Raw genomic sequence first — 22038 nt, 5'->3', positions numbered from 1 at the left:
ATCCTTTAAGGGAGGAAACCTTGCATGCAGGTTTCCCTTCTGCTCCAGACTTGCTATGTGGAAATGTAGACCCTCCTTTTGAAGCAGGCAGTGAAATAAAACATTGAGGTGCAGGGAACATCTTCTTCTCTTTGCTGGTGTCAGTCTGCAACATCTTATTCTTCAAAGTGTTACTGACTCACTGAAATGGATCTTGTACACCCCCGCAAGCTAGTCTTCTAGCTCACATTGGTAGATTTCCTGGGTTTAGGTTGAATTATGACTCTCTGTGTCGCTGGAGCATTGCCTTTAGGTTGTCGATTTCAAGGAATTAGAGCTTGTCTCCAAAATTTCAACCTTTCCTGTTGCAAACCAAAACTCAGTGCATTAGGTCACACAACGAGCACAGGGACCATGCCAGCAGGAGGGACCATTGACCAGGCTGAACGAGGGATGTGTCATTTCAGAGAGGAGCCTCACCAAATGATACACCTCTAGCTGAATCCTTGCCCCAGCACTGGTCCCATGTTGCTGGTCAGCAGGTCATAACGTTTTACAAAGCTACCAACAGAGCAGTGGAGGAGAACAAGGTGTGGGAGGTGGTTTTGTGTCATTCTTATGCAGCTTAAACAGGTCTGGAGTTTCTGGGATCACCCACCCTAAGACTGAGCTATGGGTCCACCTATTTAAAAGAAACAGAGCTCAGTTCTCAGTGGGCTGGGAGCAATAAGGTGACTTATTGCTTATACACTTTCACAGCTGCTTCAAGGATAATTAGACTTTGATATATCTCCTTCAGTTCTGTGGGATTTTACACTAAATGCTTGAGTCATTACTAACTTCAGTGCATCATCCCACTGCCCCTAACAAGGTATCTCATTGTTTGGAAGGAGGAATGGTATAGTGGAAAACTGCTTTCAACATCCTTTTTGCAGACTGAAGGATATTTGGTAACACACTTTAAACCTCCTTTCCTTTCCTGAAATTACAGGAGACAGGGTCTAGCTATTTGACTTTTCACGTAGTCAGTGCTGAAGTTTTCAGGTACCACAATAAAGAGGTCATATATTTACCTAAAATTAATGCAAGATTCTATTAGACCTCAATTTTCAGGATGTGCCTTACACTCATTAATTTAATATTAATTTGCATTTAGCAGCCCTAATGATTATATAGATTAAGAAAACTAAAATATCTATTTTTCTGGTTTTGTTTATCTCCTTAGAGTACGCTCGGTTTGAGGCAAAAATCCATGACCTGCGTGAGCAGATGATGAATCACAGCATGAGTTCTGGGTCCGGCTCCCTGAGGACTAATCAGAAGAGGTCATTGTATGTCAGGTAAGCAGGGAGAGCTTTCTCCTGGGAATACATCAGCAGCTACCTTGTCTATGCCTAACTTGTGTGTTGTGGGTTCGGCAAGGTGGGAAAGGAGTTTGAGAAACTGCATTGAATTGAACTGAGAAATGCATCAATCTTACAAGCACAGCATCATTAAAGTGAAAATTGGATAAAGCCCTATTGCTTAATCCGATCATTTCAAGCCATTTTCAAAGAGCATTGTAGTTTTATAGTGATTTGGTTTTATGAGATGAAGATTTCTTACCAGTTGTCAGCCCTTTTGATATCAGAGAAGGATATTGTGGTGTAGTGACGCATTGCGTTCCTGTGTGAGGTCTTGCCCAGACATGGAGTGATTGTTCTCATAAAAAGCACTTTTTCCCCAAGACCTTGTTCTTACAAAGCAAGGACTATTGTATGCTATTCTAAATGCATGACAGTCTGCTGCTATCCCCTTGCATATGTTTACCCTTCTATCGGTCTACGCTACAAAGAATTTACCATCTACCTAGCAAGATCAAATATGCAGATGAGATGCTAAACAAGCTGATGTACATAGCTTAAATGGGGTAGTGAATAACATAGGAGCTGCCTAGCTGTGAGCCAGGTGGTAGCAGTGGTTATAGTTTTGCTTTGACTGTGGAAGTCTATTGCCATGTTTGCTGCTGGCTGAAAGACTGGTGTTGCCCAATATCCCCTAGCAAAGTTCTTGCTGTCACTCACCCCTTTTGGGACTCGGGGAGACTATGAGACTCTGTGCCAAATATTTTAATAATCTTAATAATTATACTTCTCTAGGCTTTTCATTTTCATTTTTTTCCCCCATGCTCAGCATATAATTTGAAATTCCTGACAATCACTAAGTAGAAGGAAGCAATTTGTCAGCCTCCAGGCAGTGATAATTATTCATGGGCGAGCTAATTCAGGTGATAACATTGCAGAGATCCAATTAAGGCAAAATTCTACGTTTTGTCATTATGCCCTCAGCATGAAAGGGTAAGGTAGAAAAGACGGAAGGAAAAACGTAAATATTACCATGGATGGTCTTATTCTAGTGGGCAGCAACCACATGAAGCACTAATTGGTACTGCTGCCAGAAAGAGCAAGGACTGAAAGGAGATGTTACCAGTGACCTTGCTATTGGGCAAGGTCACGTTGGAAGTGTCACGGTTTTCGATGCACTTCTAACCTCTCATCTCTTCAGCTCTGTGTTTATTTCTGGAGCTATTCCACTTGCAGTAGGTTTTTTCCAGACCAGAGTGATTTCGTTGTCAAGAGCTTTGGTCAGCAACTTGAATTTGCATTTTATGGAAAGCTACAGTCATTGAACATGTAGGGATAGATCCAAGCTTGCTTTGCTTGAGGTAAGCAAGGAAGCCAAAATGTGGGGAATAATGGTGCAAGAAGTCCAAGCCAGCAAGCGCAAGTCAATTCAGGTGTACACGTAAGGGCTAACAGAGTCCTGAACAACTTACTGGTTTGAGCTGCAGCAAAGCTCAATTACCCCTGTATCAGCATCGACCTGGTGAGCCCTGCTGAGAACTGAGCCTTATTAGCTTGCACACTGAGCTAGGCTAATATATCTGTGCTGCATCTGGACTAGCCTAGTTCTTCTATACAGTATTGCTCTGTGTGCACCGATGAGCCTGGTTTTCTGCTAGTTCATGAATTCTGGATGTGGTCTGTCTCACTAAGATGATATGCCCTGGTGCTTCACTGCAGGGATCTTTGATGTCTTAGCTGCATATCTAACTATCACTTCTCAAGCCATAAATGCAAAAACTGTTCTTTTATTCCAGAGTTGTTCCAAAAAAATGCCCCAAACCTCTCAAGCAGAAAACCTCAAAAGCCTCAGTCACTTTTGTTCACATAAAATTTTTGCGGTCAAACCCACACAATTGGCTGTGTCCAACTCTGAGAAGTCTGTTTGAGAGGCTCTGTATTTTACAGATTATTATACTGTGTTTGTAGTGCAGCAGTGCCTGCAGCATTGTGCTAGGCACTGTTAGTTCAAATCATATGCATTAATTACAAAGGTAGCTTATGTCTACGTTAGGCACTAATGAAAAAATAAATGTGGGTTCAGAAATGTGCTTGTTTTCAGAGACTGAAATTTCCACTTTATAGATAAACTATTTACAGCCAGGGACCTGTGTAAAAAGTCTGGGATTTAGCATTTGTATTCTTACTACTCAGGACATTTGTGTTTCAATGGATTATTTTGGTCAGCATGTGCGAGAGAACTAGAGGCAAATTACCATATGCTCCAAATGCTGTAGCTGTAGTGCCAAGTTTATGATTCAAGTTTGCTGTTTTCCTTTCTTTGGGATGTAGTGATTTTTCTGTCCTTTGCTGAGTATAAGCGTAGTTAATTTTACCCAGAGAGCTTAATCAAAGTAAATAACTATGTTCTAGGCAGCATAAGGAAATAAATTAAGGTCCATATAGGTTGTAATAATTGAAAATAAGTGTCATTATCTGCTCATAGAAAAGCCAATGGAAAAGAGGGTGAGAAAAAGGAAAGCTCTGTAAACAGATTTGCCAGTGGATGTGGGGTCCATTGGATGCAGGGTTTTCTTCTTTACCTTAGAGTCTGTGATTTCCCCATCCAGCCACTACTAAAATAGCATAGCATTTTTAATTGAGATATGTAAAAGAAGTTATATTAAATGACATGAGGTGAAATTTAGTATGTGGATAATGGGTTGAATGTAGGACCAGAAGTAGTTGGCTGAAAGCAATTAAAAGTCACACTTAAGTAGTGCATACAACCACAGGAAAGCAATCAAGAATGATTTGTTTAGAAGAAATTGTGTAGCTCTTTGACATGATCTTTTATCTGTGCATAGTCTGGTGTTTCTGATTTTATTTTATTTTTAATTTCTTTATCCCAGTCTGTGTTTCTGATGCCTCCTGGAATATTTCCCAGGAATTTCCTGAAATTTTTTTTTCAGTACTACCCCGTTCCTTTTGTATCACAGACCCTATATCTCTGTTTGGGATGTTACCAGAAAGTCCACAACACTAAAGGCAAAGTATGAGACTTCAAGAGAGGACAGAGCAGTAAGAAATGCTGTTAACTCTTTTGGGAGCCCACATCCTCTTGATCACTAACTCCGTGGAGGAAAAGAATTGCAGAAAGGGAGAGAATAGACATGAAACAACTAATTTTATTATTTATAATTTGTTTATTGGTGAAGGTGAATGAACTTAATTTTAATTCAATAACTGAAATGAGAGGCTAAAAAAATTTCTGCTATTATGCTTTTTAATTCATTGGAATTCAGCCATCAGCTCATGATTAATGAGGAAAGTAAAGAAACCCATCACCAGCTAAAAGCTGTGCTATGTATATACATAGGGGGTTTTTTTGCTGTTTGTTATGCAAATTCATATTGTCCTTTTTGTCTTTTTGGCTCAAGGTTTTAAAATCTGCTCTTGTAAGATTATGTACTTGGTTGTCTTGAAATAGATAGATGCTTTGCTTTGTCCTTCTCAGTAGAGATCCATAGTCAAATTTTTCAGGTTACATGCAGTTACTATTGATACTTTTAGGAAATGCCAGATCATGTTATTTAACCCACAGGCTACGGAACATGGCAGCCTTTTGAAGAGTTAAGCATCAGAGAAATACAGTCCTTTAAAAAGTTTGGTGAATGCCAGCAGCCATTGAAACTTTAGTATACAATTGCCAGGCTTTGGAGCTTAAGCATGATGAAGGGTTTTTCCTGTTGATTTACTAGATTCCTCCTGAGCTTAAAGTACTTGTGCTAGATTTCTGAGGGTAAAAGTAGATAGTGATTGCTAGTAGATGTCTGAAAAGATTTTCAGGAATCATCTGGCAACCAAGGACTGTCTTCTTATCGTCTGTTGTTGATTTACAGATGAAAAATAATTAGATAAACTTAGAATAAACAGCCATGGCACCTTTTAATCTTTATTCAAACCAGACAGATTCTGTGATAATGTCTATAATTAAAAATTCCAATTGTCCAAAGCCGCAAACATGTGCTGTGGAGGTGTATCACTCTGCAGAAACAACTCAAAAGCTTCACACATACCCTGGCCCTTTCAGAAACTTCACTGTTTAAATCTGTTCAGTAACATCAGTGACCAAACATCATTCCACCTAATCACAGCTACTTGTTGCCCTGTATAAATGAACTGATTGAGCTTACTGAAATGCAGATAATTCAACTTCAGCACTACTTTTAAATATATCAGCACAATGCGAATTGTACACTTGGCTGTAAAGGTGGATATGGAAATCAGAGCTGGGACAGGGCTGTATCCAGCTGTAATTTCAGAATAAATTATTTGGCATCTACCTCTTCGCCAGCTGTCCAGGGGAGAACACTACGATGGGAAGTGTCACCAAGGGCAGAGCCTCTTCACAGTACGATGAGGAAGTTTAAGATCAATCTTTTTGTTCCAGCCCATGCTGCACTAATTAAAAAAACTGTGCACAGTGCAAACAGGTGCCTCTTAGCCCACTACATTTTTGTCTCCTAGCTGAAATTAGTGCTAAGCATTTCATAGCTTTGATAGGTATGGGCTGTACAAACACAAAGCATTATGTGTTAAAAATGAGTACGTTCTGGTTCATTTTTTATTGAGCTATGAGGAACAGAATCTGAAGATTTGCCATAGCAACTTAGCAGCAGCTGAAAGGAAGTCAAGGTTGAGGTACTTTGGATTGTTTACTCTGATTTCCAGCACAATGAATTCTCCGTTAGGTATTAGACACCTTTTATACACATTTCCTGAACTTCTTAGAAATTAGCATGATGCCATATCACTTAGATTTTCAACAGATCACAGGAATTCTCACTTGGGAACTTTGCTGAGTTACAGCTGAAGTTTGTGAAGATCAAATCTGGCATTGGGGGCTGTATTTATGTAATGTCTGGTACAGTCACCAAAGCTCCATAAGCCAGTGAGCATCAGGTTAAGGCCCCAAGGGCAAAATTCTCATGGGAGAGCTCACCGCAGGTTGCAATGCAGTCTGAAATCCACGTGAGAAATGCAATTCCTGGAGGCATCCTGGTAGTGAAATCCAAACACATGGTAACATCAGACTGGATGATGGAAAGCTCTACTATGTAGATCTGGAAGGAGAAATGTGATAAAGATATCATTTCATCAGGGCTTTTTGGAGGGAGATACTGAGGGAACTAGAGAGAGAGGTATGAAATGGTCATACCTAAACACTCCTTGCAAGGAGAGAGTATATATATAAATAAAATAAATAGATATATGTCAGTGTTAAATATATGCTGTATCCACATATACAGTGCAAACATCTTCAGCTGGTTGCCTACTATCTCTCTTGAGTCAGTAGACTGAACTTGGCACTTTCAGAGTACAATTCATCTCATCCAGAAGTAGACATCTAAATTTGCTCAGGCGAATCATGCCCTAAAAATGTCTATTTCTCACAGTTGAATGAAAGGAGCCTCAGGTGATTAGCTGAGATGTAAACATCTATATTAGAGACACTTCAAGTTGTGTGACCTGAATCCCACCCACACTGAGTAGTTTCGCTCTCACACGCACACACAGAGCATGCATAAACATATCTTGAAGAAGCTGTAACATCAGGCTCTCTGGCTGTTGCTAGTGAATGCTTCTGTGTGTGTTGCAGTAAGACACTGCAATGTAGCTTTGAAACACTGTCAATCCTGTTTAAATAAACTGGTTTAATTCCCATGTTCTTATTCCCCAGGATTTCTTCTAAATTAATTTGCCACTTTTGTTAGCACTGTTGAGGATACACGAATGTTCAGTGCATGGTCATCAAGCTGGATGAGTTTATGATTCCAGTTATGGCATCACACTGTACATTTCTTTCAGGCATCAGAGCACTGTAGGTCAACCTAGATTTCTGGAGAGTGAATGTGAGTGAGTTTGGCACCTAGGAATTATTGTTTGGTTTTGATGGGGAAATAGCTAGAGCTTACATAGTTGTGCCCATACTTTAGTAGCATGATAGAAACTATTAGAATTCTCTTTACTGAACAGTAAGTGGATGAAAGTGGAATTTTAGTACAATTTTTTCACTTACTTTGGATTATTCCTAGGCAATTGAACGGTCCAAATTATAGCACAGAATGGAAATACGCATTCAGAAAATCTGTGCTGAATGGCATGATACAGAAAGCTGGGGTTTATGGTAACGTTTAGCAGACATGTTTGGAAATGGTCAGATAGGTATGCACATAACCTACACTTGTGAAATGGGCTATTGCACTTAAAATGCCATTTCAGATTGGAAAATTGAAACCTGTTTGGAATGTTACTCATTTCACATGTCCTGGCTAAGTGTGACTTTCTGCATATTCAGTTTCTAGTTTTTAGCTGTTCTTTCCTCTGAATATAGAGTTTTCACATCCTGCTGGCACTGGTGTTCTCACTGTCTTCAGTGAGAGCTGCTCAGATTCACAACCAAGGAAACAGTCCAAATCTTTATTTTTCAAAGCAAGGAGGGTTACTCTGTGTGCTTGAGAGACCTTTTCCCCAGTGGACGTTCAGGAGCTGAACAGCGTAATTGAATAACTATTCACTCAGGTCCTTTTTAATTATCAGAGACACTGAGGAACAGAGAAGGATGAGGGATATGCTGGAATACAAGAGTCACCTAATACAATGGGCAATAAATCCAGTAATTATTTATTACTTTGAAATTCTTAATGTTTTCTTCTGAAACTCAGACTGGTTATGTGCTTAGAGGATCATTTTTTTGGCATTTACAAAAAGTACCATGTTCCTCATTCTGCTGTTAAGTACAGACTAAATGAGAAATTTAAAAATTCAACTTAAAATTGAAGAGGAATATCTGGACAGAGGCTGGTTTGGTTTGGGTTTTTTTCTAGGTGGCCTTTTGCTGATGTCAGTGGGAGCTGCAAGCATTTCACACTTCTTTGTATTATGCCTCTGAAATTTTCATAGGTCCTTAACTGAAGTGCCTTAACTAAGACACACAACAATGTTTCCACTCTTAGCTGAAAGATGGATGTGGGAATTATTAATCTTGGAGTATTCACAATTCAAAGGCCTTTGGGTTTATAGTTTAATGGCATTTTGGTGCTAAAATAACACCCTGAAATGTGATGCTCTAAATAAAACAATATGCCTCACCTATACCTTAGGACTATGAAAATCGATATATTTGATATATAGGCAGCTGAAACTATTAGCCCCCTCACAAGCTACTACAGTTTTTCCTAACATTTACTATATTTCTTATTCATCTGATATGTTTTTGCAGTGTTGATACTAATGAACAGTTAAGGAAAAATGAGGTTCATTTGCAATTTTTAATAACATTTCACAGACAAAAAAGAAGCAGTTAATGGAGAGTGAAAACTGAACATGTAAACATATCAGTCAAAACAGTCTCATCTCTGCATCTGACACCAGCTCTCTCCTTCACATCTTCATGTTAATCATATCTGCTACTCTTAGCTACCTGGTATGAAATGACTCCCAACTGAATCCTTCCTGAGGCTCGGTGTGATGCACCATTAGCTGCAGCATGAACCAACAGCCCAGCAAGCCTTTTATCAAGAGGTGATTCTCCAGTTATGCTGAAAAGAGACAAAAAGCAGATTTATTTCTATCTGGTTGTGGCTTTGCAAATTATTGCATACTTTGTGTTCAAGATTAAGAGCCAATGCACACGATACTGAGCATCTCGAAGGACTGAGCCCCGTGTGAATAAATCGCAGCCTACAGTAATCTCAGATAACAAGCTCTGCCTAAAGTTCAGAGTATAAAAACAGAATATAAAGCAGCTGCTTATCAAAGCCATTCTTGCCTAATTCATCTTATCTTTACATTATCAGTAAAACTTGTTAGATATGAAATAACTGGCTGAGACCTGAAGTCACATCCTCAGTGCTGAATTACTAATGCCTGCTGAACCAGCTTTTCTATTAGTAGCTTCAGTAGGAGTAAGCAGTACATACTTCTGGCCATTTTCCTTATTGTTCTATTTTGTAAGTTTTTGAAATAATGTCCCAGAACAGGTAATGTGCTTGACATGTGATGTCTGCTCTAAAGAAGCAGTGCACCTTCTTCTTTTTTTAAGAGGTGCTTTAATAGCTTTTCACTGCACATATATTCTGCTTTCCAGTTCCCTGGTGGGACTGCCTGCTTTCTGGTTTGGAGCCTCATCTGGCAGGGAAGCGTCAGCTAGAATAATTTCCAAGCCATGAGATGATGATGAAGAACTTGGCCACGTGTGGGAATAGAATTTGTTTGAAATTTCTATAACCAAGACAGTCACAGTTTCAGCCAGCCTCATTTCTAAGCAGAGACTCAGAACATGATCCGTCGGCGCAGGGGGGAAAGTGACAATGAAGATAAACTGTCTGTGGCTTAAAATGGCTGAAAGTGAGTCAGCAAAACATGCATTTAAGCTGTGTCTGTTCTATGTGAAAAAGCAGTCTTATACAACAAACAGTTTCTTATGATGTTTCCATGTCAACAGCTATAATAGGACACCATCAGTTTGTGCAGTTCTCAACTGGAAAAGTACAAGACAGTTAGACCATGAACACAGAGAAGAAAACCCATTGAAATAAAAGCTTGTGGGAATACAGTCAAAAGTTGGAAATCTAAATATGTGCATTGGCACAGCACAGGCTAGCAGAGGCTCTTAGCACAGTGCTCAATGTGAGAGAAAGAGATACAACTGCTTGGCCCCAGTTGAAGAGATTTCTACCTAAAATCTCTTATGGAAAAGTTATAAAGACACTGTCAAATAGGCTTTCCAAATTAGCTGCATTGGAACAAAGCTGAGAACAGTGTTGAAACAGGACATAACCCTGCTGAAAAGGGCCGTGGGAATTCCCATTTCAAGTGCCTTCTAATAAAGATAGAGGATCTTTTGTCTCACTGCAAGGAAGTCCATCTGTGAGAAGGGAGCCCAACCAAGTTAAGTGATGAGGCTGAGTGCGACCCGTAGACTTTGCTGACCTTTTTATTTCTCATTAGAAACAGAAAAGACTGTACTAACTCTACAGTGAACCTGGGAAGGATGTAGGGAATTGCCTACCAGAGTTGGGGATCATATGGAGATCCTTAGCAACTCCATTTGGTCATTCCCTGCCACCCTACTCTTGTAACAGGGAACAGAGTCCCAAAACATAAAGATCAGGTCCTCCCAGGCCTCACTGGCATCATGTTGAATAGATCCTGATTTTGATGCAGCTAGTTTGCTAAGTTTGCAGTGAGTGGTGGCTGTGTGGTGCTGATCAGTAGGGGAAGCTGGTGTCCAAGGGAACCCAGTTCAACTGGGGGTACCAGCCCCGGCAGGCTGCTGTGCAAGTGTGGGGCTTGCACTGCTTGCCCCCTCTCTGTTCCTCTCGCACACCAGCCTCAGCAGGGCAGGTTTGATCCTCTCTGAATGTGCCTCATATTCAGAGTAAATAGAGTAAAAAAAGATTTCAGAGATTAGCGTGTCTGTGTGTGTCTATATATATGTATGTGTGTGTGTATATCTGCATTCTGCCATGTCTCCAACTTCATCTCTTGTGAAGACTCTGATTGTGGGTCACGCTTCTCTCACAAGTACTTATTCTAATTGCTTTATCTACAAATGTAGCAAATGAAAGAAGACTAACAAACAGCTGTCTGGTGAAGAATTTGCCAGATGTTCCTCACTAAATAGGAATTATAATAATGAAACATTCACCCCCTTTCCATAAATTCTACTTCTTTTTCTTATGCCTTTCAGTTGACCTTGCAGGCAACTCCATTCCTTCACCCAATATATTGTGCTGGATAATTACCAATACACCTGCTAGCACCACATAATACCTACTGCTATACAAACCACTGCTTACAGAGAAGGCAACAGCATGTTGCTATTTCTGCTCCCACATCTTCCTCCTAGTTGTTCAAAAGGGTCCTGGCATAGTGGGCAGAAACTGAAAGCTTTGTGAAAAATTAGGACAGAAACAGTTGCTTGATGGAATACAAGGGGATTTTTTTTGTAACCTCGTGTTTCTAACCACTTAGTTATGCCAGGTTGGAATAGTTTTTACCTTGGCATGCTTCTAATGATACATGTCCTCTCCATTTCCAAGAAGTATCAATATTCCTTTCTTTCTGGGACCCAAAAAGGTCTGTAATTTTCCCTTTTAAAAAGCACTATCTCTGCGACACATTTTCTCTTCTTGATGTCCTTGAGACATTTTAGAATCCAGGTAGAGTTTGCAGTGAGTGACTGTTGTAATTGCTCCTTTCTGCAGAGACTGTAAGACAATTTCTACAGATAAGGATCATAGGTTATCAATCGTGAAATGGGAGTGCAGCCTCATGGCCATCAAGCAGTATTTTGCCACTTCCTTGCAGATGGTTCAAGATACAAAGCCACGGTTCAGTCCTTTCAGCTGTTCCCCTCTGTACCCAGCCAGTCAGATTTTGTTTGTCTGTCAAGACCAATGTTGCTGAGAATACTTCAGGAACTATTCTTGTACAAGAAGTAAAGTTTAGATTTGAAAAACGTCTATGGTTTCTTCAAGTATTTCTGTATGAGGAAACAGATATCTATGTGAACTCATATTGAAGACAGATTAACTGAGACTAAACAGAATCAAAACCATTTTCAGAAGCACTGCAGGAAGCATGGTAGAAGCAACGTTTCTGACATGGTTTGCAGGTTCAAAATGCAATCACCCTTTCAGTATAAGCAGTGGAAGTGATTTTGTCCTTTCTGTACTGGCAGTGAGAGCCTTGCAACATCAATGGACAACTATTGCAACAAGAAGTCTCTGCTGCAGGGAGAAACTGTGAATGTAATGCCTGGTGAGATGGCCTGGAAAATACATTTACTCTCTGAGTTATTCTACCTTGATGTCTCATCCAGACATGACATTACAGACAGATTTTTATGATATCCACTTATTATTAATTTAATAGCAAATTTATCACATTATTAAATACCTTAGATTTTAATACTATATATTGTTGTTCTTTAGCACTCCAGTGTCTGGTCCTGATTTCACACCTGCCCTTCTTTACAGAAAAAAGGATGAGCTACGCTGGCATTAGCATGGTCAGAATTAGGTTCCTAAAGCTTCTACCGAGTTATGAGGAAGGGCATGATCTCAGTGCAACGCACTTCTTCAGATCTGACTCACACGGATTTCATTCTGGCTAAAGTTAGCCCCAACTAAAGTGCAATTACAGTCATCAGTCTTTATCCTGGTTTCATGTCAGAATCATGAGATGTTCTAGCAGTAAAATCAGAATTCTTCCTTCATCATTATTTGCACGTGGATTCATTTTGAAAGGCTCATGAACTTAGCAGATCTTTCAGCAAAACTGAACTGGACCTGAATTTTCTTGTTAAGTGTCTGGAAATCTAATCATCTACTTATACTCTAATAATTGATTAGAATATCAGTCAGAACAACAAAATACAAATTAATAGAAGTGGACCCTTACACACTTCACATCAATTTCTGTGTTGGGCTTACTATGCAGCCAGATCTAGTGGTTACTGCTAGAAGATGATGGGTCAGTTTGAAGTCCACAGCTCACAGCATCTCCTGATGCAGGTACAGTAACCACAGGCATTCAGCATAGGTTATAAACTTCCACGTAAACCAGAAATGAAGCCTGGCAGCTAGGTGAGTTTCACTGGTTTTGTGGCAAATAACTGCTCTTTCCTGTAAATTTGATCTCATTCAGCAGCTGCCTGAGAATTTATTTCAATATCTGAATGATATGTTGCCTTTTTATGTAGGCCAATAAGTATGACTTTTTATTATAGCTACTGTGTTAATGTAATTATCTTTTATTTTCTTGATGCTTAAAGGATTGTGTATTTTTAAAGGTTTTTGAAGTTTAATCTATATTGTTGTTTGTTGCTAAAATTCAGAAGATGCTTAAGCAGAACATCATTAGAAATACAGGATAAAATTCAACAGGTAGTTTTGCCTTTAGTGAGGATTGCAGCAGCTTTGGCTGCAAGAAATCTGGAGAAAAAATGTAAAAGAAATAACAGTCAGCAGACAGGATTTTTTCTCACTGAAGGCATGAAATAATAGGCAATTTGACTGAATTAATGACTTGAAAATTATCCAGCTGAATGCAAGGACCATTGCTGAATTTAGAGCCTGTAGAAGACGAGGTTGTTTTTCTCTTAATGGAGTGTGAAAGAGTTGTATGGTAGGTGCTTCTTAAGCTACTTTAGTTTTATGTTTTTCTGTATTGCATCCCGAAGCCATCAGGCACTGGACAGATATAAGAATATATCCCTTTTTAATGTGGACAGTGTGAAGAAGGGTCAAAGTTCCCTTTCCCTAACCTTTTTAATTGCTATAATTTCCTTGGTTCAGTGCAGCAGCTTTTAATTTGCATTAAGATGAGTGAAAGGAAAATCCCTACTTGATTTGTTGGGGTTTGAATTTTTAAGAGAGGACACTTCAATTATACTCAGCTTTCAATGCTCCTTTTTTAGGAAATTTTATGAAAGTATTAGGTCACCATAGTTGCACTTTTAGTGTTCCATCTATGGAAATGGAATATATCCCATTGCATTACAGAAAAGATTTGCATTTGTTTTTCTAACAGTTGCCTTGGGTTCTAAATATATTCCAGAGGTGCAGGGGCCATCAGTTTGAAATGGGGTTTTGTTATATTTGGGAAGAGCAGACAGATAAGTATATGGAATAAGGAAAATACTCTAAATGTGTCTTTTAAGCATTCAGTAATAATTGTGTCTTCTACAAACAGCAGTAAAACTCATCTGCAGTCAGTATAACTAACAGTTAATGTGTGTGAATCAAGGAGTCATATGCCATCATAACTCAGACAAAAATGTTATTACTAACAAGAATTTTGCTCCAAGTTACTGTTTAGAAGTGTTCTGCCTGTTTAAGACCACAAAGGATTTTCCATCCTATCTGAGCTCTTTTTCCAGGAAGATAAGTGGTATCATTCTGAAATTGAGGGGCTCAGATTCAGCATTGATTTAGGACCTAAAAATACAGTTACATTGTTAGAGGGATATGGAGTGTGGTAGGTTGACCTTGACTGGATGCTAGGTACCCACCAAAGCCACTCTATCACTCCCCCTTCCTCAACTGGACAGGGGGGAGAAAATATGACAGATGGTTCTTGTGTCAAGATAAGGACAGCTTAATAAAACAAAACCAAAGCTTGCATGTGAAAGCAAAGGAAAACAAAAGATTTTATTCTCTAATTCCCATCAGTAAGCGATGTCTGGAAACTTCCCAGGAAGCAGGGCTTCGGTATGCATAGTGATTGCTCCAGAAGACAAGTGTAAATAACAAATGCCCCCCATTCCTCCTTCTTTCTCTCAGCTCTTATTGCTGAGCAGACATCATATGGAATATCTCTTAGGCCAGTTTGGGTCAGCTGTCCTGGCTGTGTCCCTTCCCAAGATCTTGCCCACCCCCAGCCTGCTGGGGAGTGGGGGATGTTGGAGAGACAGCCTTGATGCTGTGTGAGCACTGCTCAGCAGTAGCCAAAACACTGGTGTGTTATCAACACCTTTCTAGGTATCAATACAAAGCAGAGCACAATGAGGGCTGTTACGGGGAAAAATAACTCCATCTCAGCCAGACCCAATACATGGAGTGATACTGAAGTACTACGATGAGCTGTTTGTTCATTGTGGGACACCTGCTTACAGTTATTGGAGATAAATAGATTTTGAATAAATCATCTGAAACTCTTTCAGTCACAGAACTCTGAAGAGTCTGAGGTCAAATTTTATCTGAAATTTCTGAACTAGATGTGTGAAAAGTGATTGGCTTTTTTTATTACAGCTAAAATGAGAACGGAGACTCACCAGAGACAGGTTTTCTAATGGGATCGGAAGAGTACTTCTAATGCTTAAGTATCAGGTCAATATGACTTAGGCTCTGGTTATAGTTATGATGTATCATAAACAAGAAAACCCCAACAGTTTTAAGAAAAGGATAATCCAGTCTCTTGCTCCCTAACTTCTGTCCTATTATTAAGGTACTGGAACCACAAATCATGAATAAACCATGTTGACTCAAATAAACTCCATTGAAAACACATCACCATATCCTTTCCTTTGAAAGCATGTCACGTAGCTGGCCTTTCATCCATTTCTGTTATGAGAGGAGGAACAAAAATAAAAAAAAAAAAAAAAAAAGGAGTTTTCAGTGCTATTCTTTCTCTGCAGAGCTGTTCTGGAAATGAGCTGATAGCAGTGCAAGCTTGTTGGAATTTGATCTGTCTACACCCTTAATCTAGAGGTATAGCCTTCTAAGTCAAGGACTTTGTGTTTTCAGTCAGCAAAAAGGGAAGATTTATTGTAATTGTGTCTTTATTACATACTAGAAATGCTACACCCACAAGAGAGGCTCAGGAGTGCTGAGATGTGGGCAAAAACAACACTAGTGCTCTCTTTGAGTATTGCTAGAAAGTAGACTTACTAACATTTAGGTCAAATACTTCAGTAAGATTCTCTCTGAGTGATATTTATACCTGAAGCATTACAATCTCTCAAAGTCAAACACTAAATAAGTTTTTCTTGATGTGCTTTACCTCTGCTGACACTGTGTACATGATAATAGGACTTTATGGGGTAAAGATCACTTAAAAAATCAGCTCTGCAGGCTATTTTTGGAAGAATGAAGTACCAACAGAAGTAATTTAGTCTAATTATATCTGGTGAGGAATGCTTGTATGAAAATATAAGTACTTTTTAAATAATCATGATAGTCAAGATTCTGTATTTCTGTGAATTATTTTTTCTCAGTGTGTGTACAGAATAATCTAATCATCCCCAATTACGAGAATAATTGAAACTTTGTTTGAGCTGATTAACTAGTTTTAGAATTTATTTTCTTATTTCTTAGCATTTTTCACTGATAAAAGCAGCCATCTATGAGGCAGGCTAAAGTTTCCTCTGCCAATATTTTGCTTGACATACATTTTCCTAATGGCTGATTAATTGGTAATTGTGCTTGGCAAAATAGAAAATCAGATGTTTATAGTTTTAGGTTGTTGAGCAATCATGCTCTGCAGAAGGGGGCTGTTTACCTTTCTTGGAGGCCTATGAAATCGTACTTCATGCCTGAGCAACATTTCTGAATTCCTCCTTTGTAGCCTGTCCCTGCGTCCACCCCTGTATACTGCATTTTTCCATATAACACAGGGTGCCAATGATCAAGCATCACACGGTTGTATCTACCTAATAACTCAAAGTTTAAAAAAGGTTCAAGTCGCATCTTTCTTTTACTCATGTTTTATCTGTTCTCTATACATTAAATCATGGTCTTCTGCAAGTTATTTTCCATCATGCCTTTTTTATGCTCTAATTGATTAACATACATGAAATATACATATGAGCTGAAATGATTATCATCATTCTGTTCTGTTCTTGCTGTATGTCTCTTTAATGCTATGTCTGGATGGTTCCTAGTCTCCACATCCTTCTCCATAGTATACTGCAGGTACCTTGTGTAGATTTCCATTAGTCCTTTGATGAACTACAGGCATCTTGCTCATTAATCCATTATCTAAGAGATCATCAGTCATGCTTTTCAGCTCCTCATTACTTCAATAGCACAGCTACAGTCATTACGTTTCACATCTTTCACCCCTTCACAGCCATGCTTTTGTGTCTGTCTGGAACTCAGAGTGAAGCAGATGGGATTTTGGCTGTCTAGGGCTCAGGCTGTAATATACAAACCTAGAGGATGCTCACTGTGATTATAGTTACAGTCATCTATTATTTTGGGGGACTGAGTGAGAAGCAACTTAGTGAGACTCCACTGTTCAGTACTTGTTCCCCAGGGCAGTGTTTTGAAATTATAGTCCATCCCTCAATACACATTTGCACTCTTGCAGTTCAGTTGTGTATTTCAAATTAACTTTTCTAGTTTAATTTGTATTCAGTCCTTGCTGGAGTTCAGCAAGAATGGGATTACACTCCTCTAAAAGATTATTCCATTCAGATCTTTGCATCAATATGCATATAAAATGGTCATTGAATAAATACACCTTTATCAATTATGTATTTTAATGTTCTAAGAATTCTGCTCAGTTGATTAACATCACAATTCACTTTGATTTAACAAGAGCATTAAAATAAATTCTCATCCATTCAATAATCTGACCATTTTCTCAAATTTCATATCAGTTAAATCATAATTAAATCATCATGAATGCCTGTCTGTCATCTTCTCAAACAAATCGCCCCTCATAATTAATTAAGTGGGATGAGGGAAACAGAATAATTCTAACTACTTGAAAACATATTTCTACACCTAATACAACCATTCAAATAATGCTGTTTCCACAGCATTCCTTTCAGATTCATGTTAACTGGAAATGAAGAAACGCTTAAATTGTAGCAAGGCATGGTAGTGTGACAGTCCCCATGCTTTAATGTTCTGATTTTTTCAGGCTCTCCCAGACCTTTGTAATAACATAAAACTTTTCATTGCTATCACATCACTCCTACCTTCTTTTAAATCCTATTCTCGTCCTTTTCTTTTGGCTATGTAGGCAGAAGGTAATCTCATTTTATTTGGTAAACCTCTAGGTTTTGTTTAGTAAAACTCAGGGATGAGCTGCCCCTCTTAATGACAGGGAGCAAAGTAAGTGAGCTTTGAGATAATCCCATTTGGTGACAATCTGTGAAGCAGGTTAATGCATTTTTTGCAGGACTTTCCCAGTATTTGGTTTACTGTGTTTGCAGCAAATACTGTTCTTTACCTCTTTTATCTCTTAAGGGAAAGCCTATGAGACTTCTTTCCATGACACCATTTTTAAAGTGATGTATTCATTTATTTTCATTGATCTCGCTGCACAGTGTTTAAGGGATTGATGTTGCCAATCAACAACATGACACACTCTTGTTCTGCCTCAAGTCAATACAAAATGGGTCAGACCTTGAGCTACCACTCTCTGTACTGAATAGCTTTCAGTAGAATAGGAGAACAGACTTCTTGGTGAAAGTAGAAAATTTAGCTACCTGTATAAAAAACATTATTACTGATCGATGGGTGGAAAAACTTGAACTGACTTTTAAAAGCATTTTCCAAGGTGGCTTGTAGGAGTAAGTAATCCTCAAGGAGCAGGGTGAGGATGCAGAGGCAGTGAGCATAGCTGACTTGAGTATTACCTGTAGAACTCATAGAAGAGGTACACGCAACTTTCAGGCCATATTATGGGCTACAGGAGCCCAGCTTTGGCATCACAACATCTCATAAAACATGGTCTGTAGAGGGTGACACAAGGTGCCTAACTTAGTTGTATGAATTCTGCGTACATTAAATGGAAGCATAGAGTAGAGAATTCAGTTTTGTTGTGCTAAGCAGGGAGTTTGGCCAAATGCATCCTTAATGGAGCTCCCTTACAGAGCACAGCAACACCTTAGGGGTGGTTTAGGTTCAATCAGTCTGCCCTGGATTTATCTTAGAGGAAAAACTAAATGCTGGAATATGTCTGAGTTCTCACTCTTGCTGAAAGCCTGGCTTCAGTCTCTGTGTTAGGTACCAACTCTTCTGGAAACTTGAGACCAATATTGTACAAGTGAGTACAGGCACTTTACTGAGCAGCAATGTCTGTTCAAAATGTAAGAGGAAGAGATGGTGGTGATGATCATGTTCCTCACATTTGGCAAAACACCTTGGTAGGTGCATATCCTTTTTTCCTGGATTATTGCTGTTTCAGCAAAATCCAACCCGGACTCACTGATGACAGTCAGGACAGCTCATTTGCCACTGCATTCCTCAGCCTTCAGTTGAGGTGTCCCCTCCAACTTCTTCCTCCCAAACTTTAACCTGCCCAACCTCTTGGTCACACAGCCCTTTCAACAGAAGGGGTGAAAAATGTCCTTTCCACAAATGACACCCTGGTGATTAGGGCACTTTATGAAGATGAGAGACTTCTGGCTTTGAATCCCTTTGGTCTGCTGAGGGAACTGCATTTATATCTTCTGCTTCCTCAGTCAATGGTGTGGCAAAATTTTGAATTTCCCATAGTAAGTCTCTAACCACTAGACTACTAGAAAAAAGTAGATATCGTAGCTGCATTTCTGAATGGGAATAGCCTTTCCTATTGTGGTTTTTCTGCATTCACTTTTTTGTATGTTTGTTAGGCATATTCGAAGCATAATAAGATTGACCTCTTTAGGCTTTAAATGCAGTCTGGATATTTCTCTGCTTTAAATATGAATTCCATAAATGTTTAAATGAGAGAGAGAGACATCCAGCTTCTCATAAATATGTGAGAGCAAATGTACTCTAAAATACTTTGTCTACTGAAGGGAGTAGGAACTCTGAATTTTGCAGTAAGGCCCTGGTGCGTAAAATCCATCTAAGTCCATTTTAGGCATTAAAAATAGTCTGAATCTTATTCTCAGCTTTGAGTAACCTATCAGTCTCCAGAAAGTTTCATCATAGACTGTATTCAATACCCTTTTACCTTACTGTACTTCAAGTGACTATCAAAGAGGTAAGATTAGAAATGGTTCTGATTTTCAGATTCATCTGAAGCTTTCTGAATAGTGATCATCAAGAAAGTCCAAGGCAATTACAATCACAGTCATAGCTATATCTAAAACAAATCACATGCCAGCCTGGAATTTCATGCTGCTGTAGAGCTCTCAGAGCTGCCATTTTCTCCCAAAGAAACTAGCAGGCCATTTTAAAGACAATATCAGTGATTAGCAAAGAAAATATCACAGTTAATTTGTGAGCCACATTCACATTCATGAATTCGTTTCACTCCAATAGGAATTCCAGCTGCTGCAATGTGGTATGTTAGATATGGCTTTATCTCACCAACAAAATGATATTATTTCTAAAAATATGTTACAGTGGTACAATTCTTTGGGTATGACTATGTAATCCAGATAATCTAGTAGCCCAGTTTGCACCCAGGGCCTTGATTGCTCGCACTGTACTGTTCATTTACTCCCAAGCTCTCTTTTGGAGCAAACTAACTAGTTCCCTTCAAGACCATATGTGGATAGGTTATTTTTAGGACAGTTCACTCCAGAGATTTCTTTGGGCAACACAGATGAGACACCACTGGGTTTGGTTCCCTCTGCGTGATACAGTCTTGCAGGCTTTCGCTCTAACAGGTCCCCGTACACCCTCATGCTACTTGTTTAGGACATGCAACACTATTCTGGTGTCATGCTCTCTCACATGGTCTGTGAGGCTACAATGTGTGGTTCACGTTACTTCAGTCACTTTGAAGAAAAAGAATACCACATTCATAAAATAATTATTTCTCAGGGCCATAGGATGTGACGTGGGCTCGAAGCAGCCCTGAGCCCAGTGCTAAGAAGTGTTAGAGGGGATTTGCCTTGGACAATGAGGTTGCACACCAGTTGGCAGGACTGAGCACTATCTGCTGTAGATATGTCTAACTGCATAAATATAGCCTAATAATAAGGCATCTGCATCCTTTTATGATTAGCTTCTATTAGGAAAAGTGCCCAGATTCAAAAAGATCTTCAAGAGAACTGTCTTAGTCTAGAGGAAATTTGGTAGACAGTGAAACCATACATCTGGGTTATATTGATTCAGAAACGTCAGGGTATTTTTACATGGATGTCAAGAGTTATAAGAACTGCTCCCCCTCCCAGTATAGTTATTTCACATATGCCAAACATTTTCTGTTCAATCTCTGTCTTGTGAGGGCCAATTTCATGGCATTTGTAGTAAAGATGTACTGTTGTTTCTAATGTTGCTTCTCTTTAAAATTCTGCAGATGTTGCAAAAGATCCAGCAGCTGTTGCTTTAAAATGCAGATAAGTAGGACACTATGCCACTCGCGAGTGCCATCATTACAGACCCATGTTACTGTTTTCTGTCAGATAGAAGTTAATCACTTCATTTTTCACCCTGTCAATCATTTAGCAAGAGACAAGAACAAAGATATCTTTAGGGAATACGTGGCATCTTTTTTCTCTGAGGCATTTTTTGCATGAACATTATGATGATATTTCTATTACTTCATTTATTATTAGGTGTAAGCGTGGAAAAATATTCCTTAAAACATTTCTTTAGATGTTGCCGCTTCAGCATTTATTTAACATCCAATTTAGTAGTTTATTTTCCTCAGAAATGCAAACATTTTTACTAATAAGGTTTGAGAAAGAGTTTCCGGGAAATTAACCTTCTGCTCATATCTTTACCCAAAGACAAAAGGACCTAGATTTGTAGTGGGAGATTTTCTCTAAAAATGAGGAATACTTGGATTAACTGCAAAAAGAAATATGGTGCTATATGAGGACATTAAATCTATTCAACAGTTTGGTTAAAATCCTAATATTACTGTGCTAGGTTAGAAAGATGTACGTGCATCCACTATCTTGTAAACTTAAATATATATAACTGTAGGGGGTTTTAATTATTGTATGCACTAAGTCTTGTACCAGTAAAATTCTGTAACAAAAAAAACCAAAAACCAAAAAACACCTTGGAAGTTTTTCATGAAAAGATGAACCAGTCAGTAAAATTTGTGTTTCAGGAAGATTTTTCATTGCCCTTAAATCTGTGATGTGTTTTCAATTCTTGTATTCAGTGTAATTGTGCAACACTACTCAATAGTGGAAAAACAAAAGATTACCCAAAATAATATTCTATAAATTGATCCAAATTATTTTGATTTAAAATCCTTAGTAACTGTGCCAAGACTTTCAGATAAAAATTGAGTGCACCATCCCTTTAAACCTAGCCATCAG

The 22038-nt window shown here is 38.8% G+C and overlaps 1 protein-coding gene across 30 annotated transcripts in view; it reads left to right on the top strand.

Annotated features, from left to right (window-relative positions):
- DLG2 (discs large MAGUK scaffold protein 2) overlaps positions 1 to 22038 on the top strand; it is a 1055297-nt gene that overhangs the window by 955834 nt on the left and 77425 nt on the right. For all 30 annotated transcript variants that reach the window (XM_074860344.1, XM_074860343.1, XM_074860342.1 and 27 more), the window contains one exon: positions 1205 to 1319. In XM_074860344.1, the coding sequence (XP_074716445.1) occupies positions 1205 to 1319 (115 nt within the window). The remainder of the gene's footprint in view (positions 1 to 1204; positions 1320 to 22038) is intronic.

This window comes from Strix uralensis, chromosome 2, assembly GCF_047716275.1.
Source record: "Strix uralensis isolate ZFMK-TIS-50842 chromosome 2, bStrUra1, whole genome shotgun sequence".
In the NCBI taxonomy this organism is placed as follows: Eukaryota; Metazoa; Chordata; class Aves; order Strigiformes; family Strigidae; genus Strix; species Strix uralensis.
Note: the sequence above shows the minus strand (reverse complement) of the source record. Positions and strands in the feature narration are given on the sequence as shown.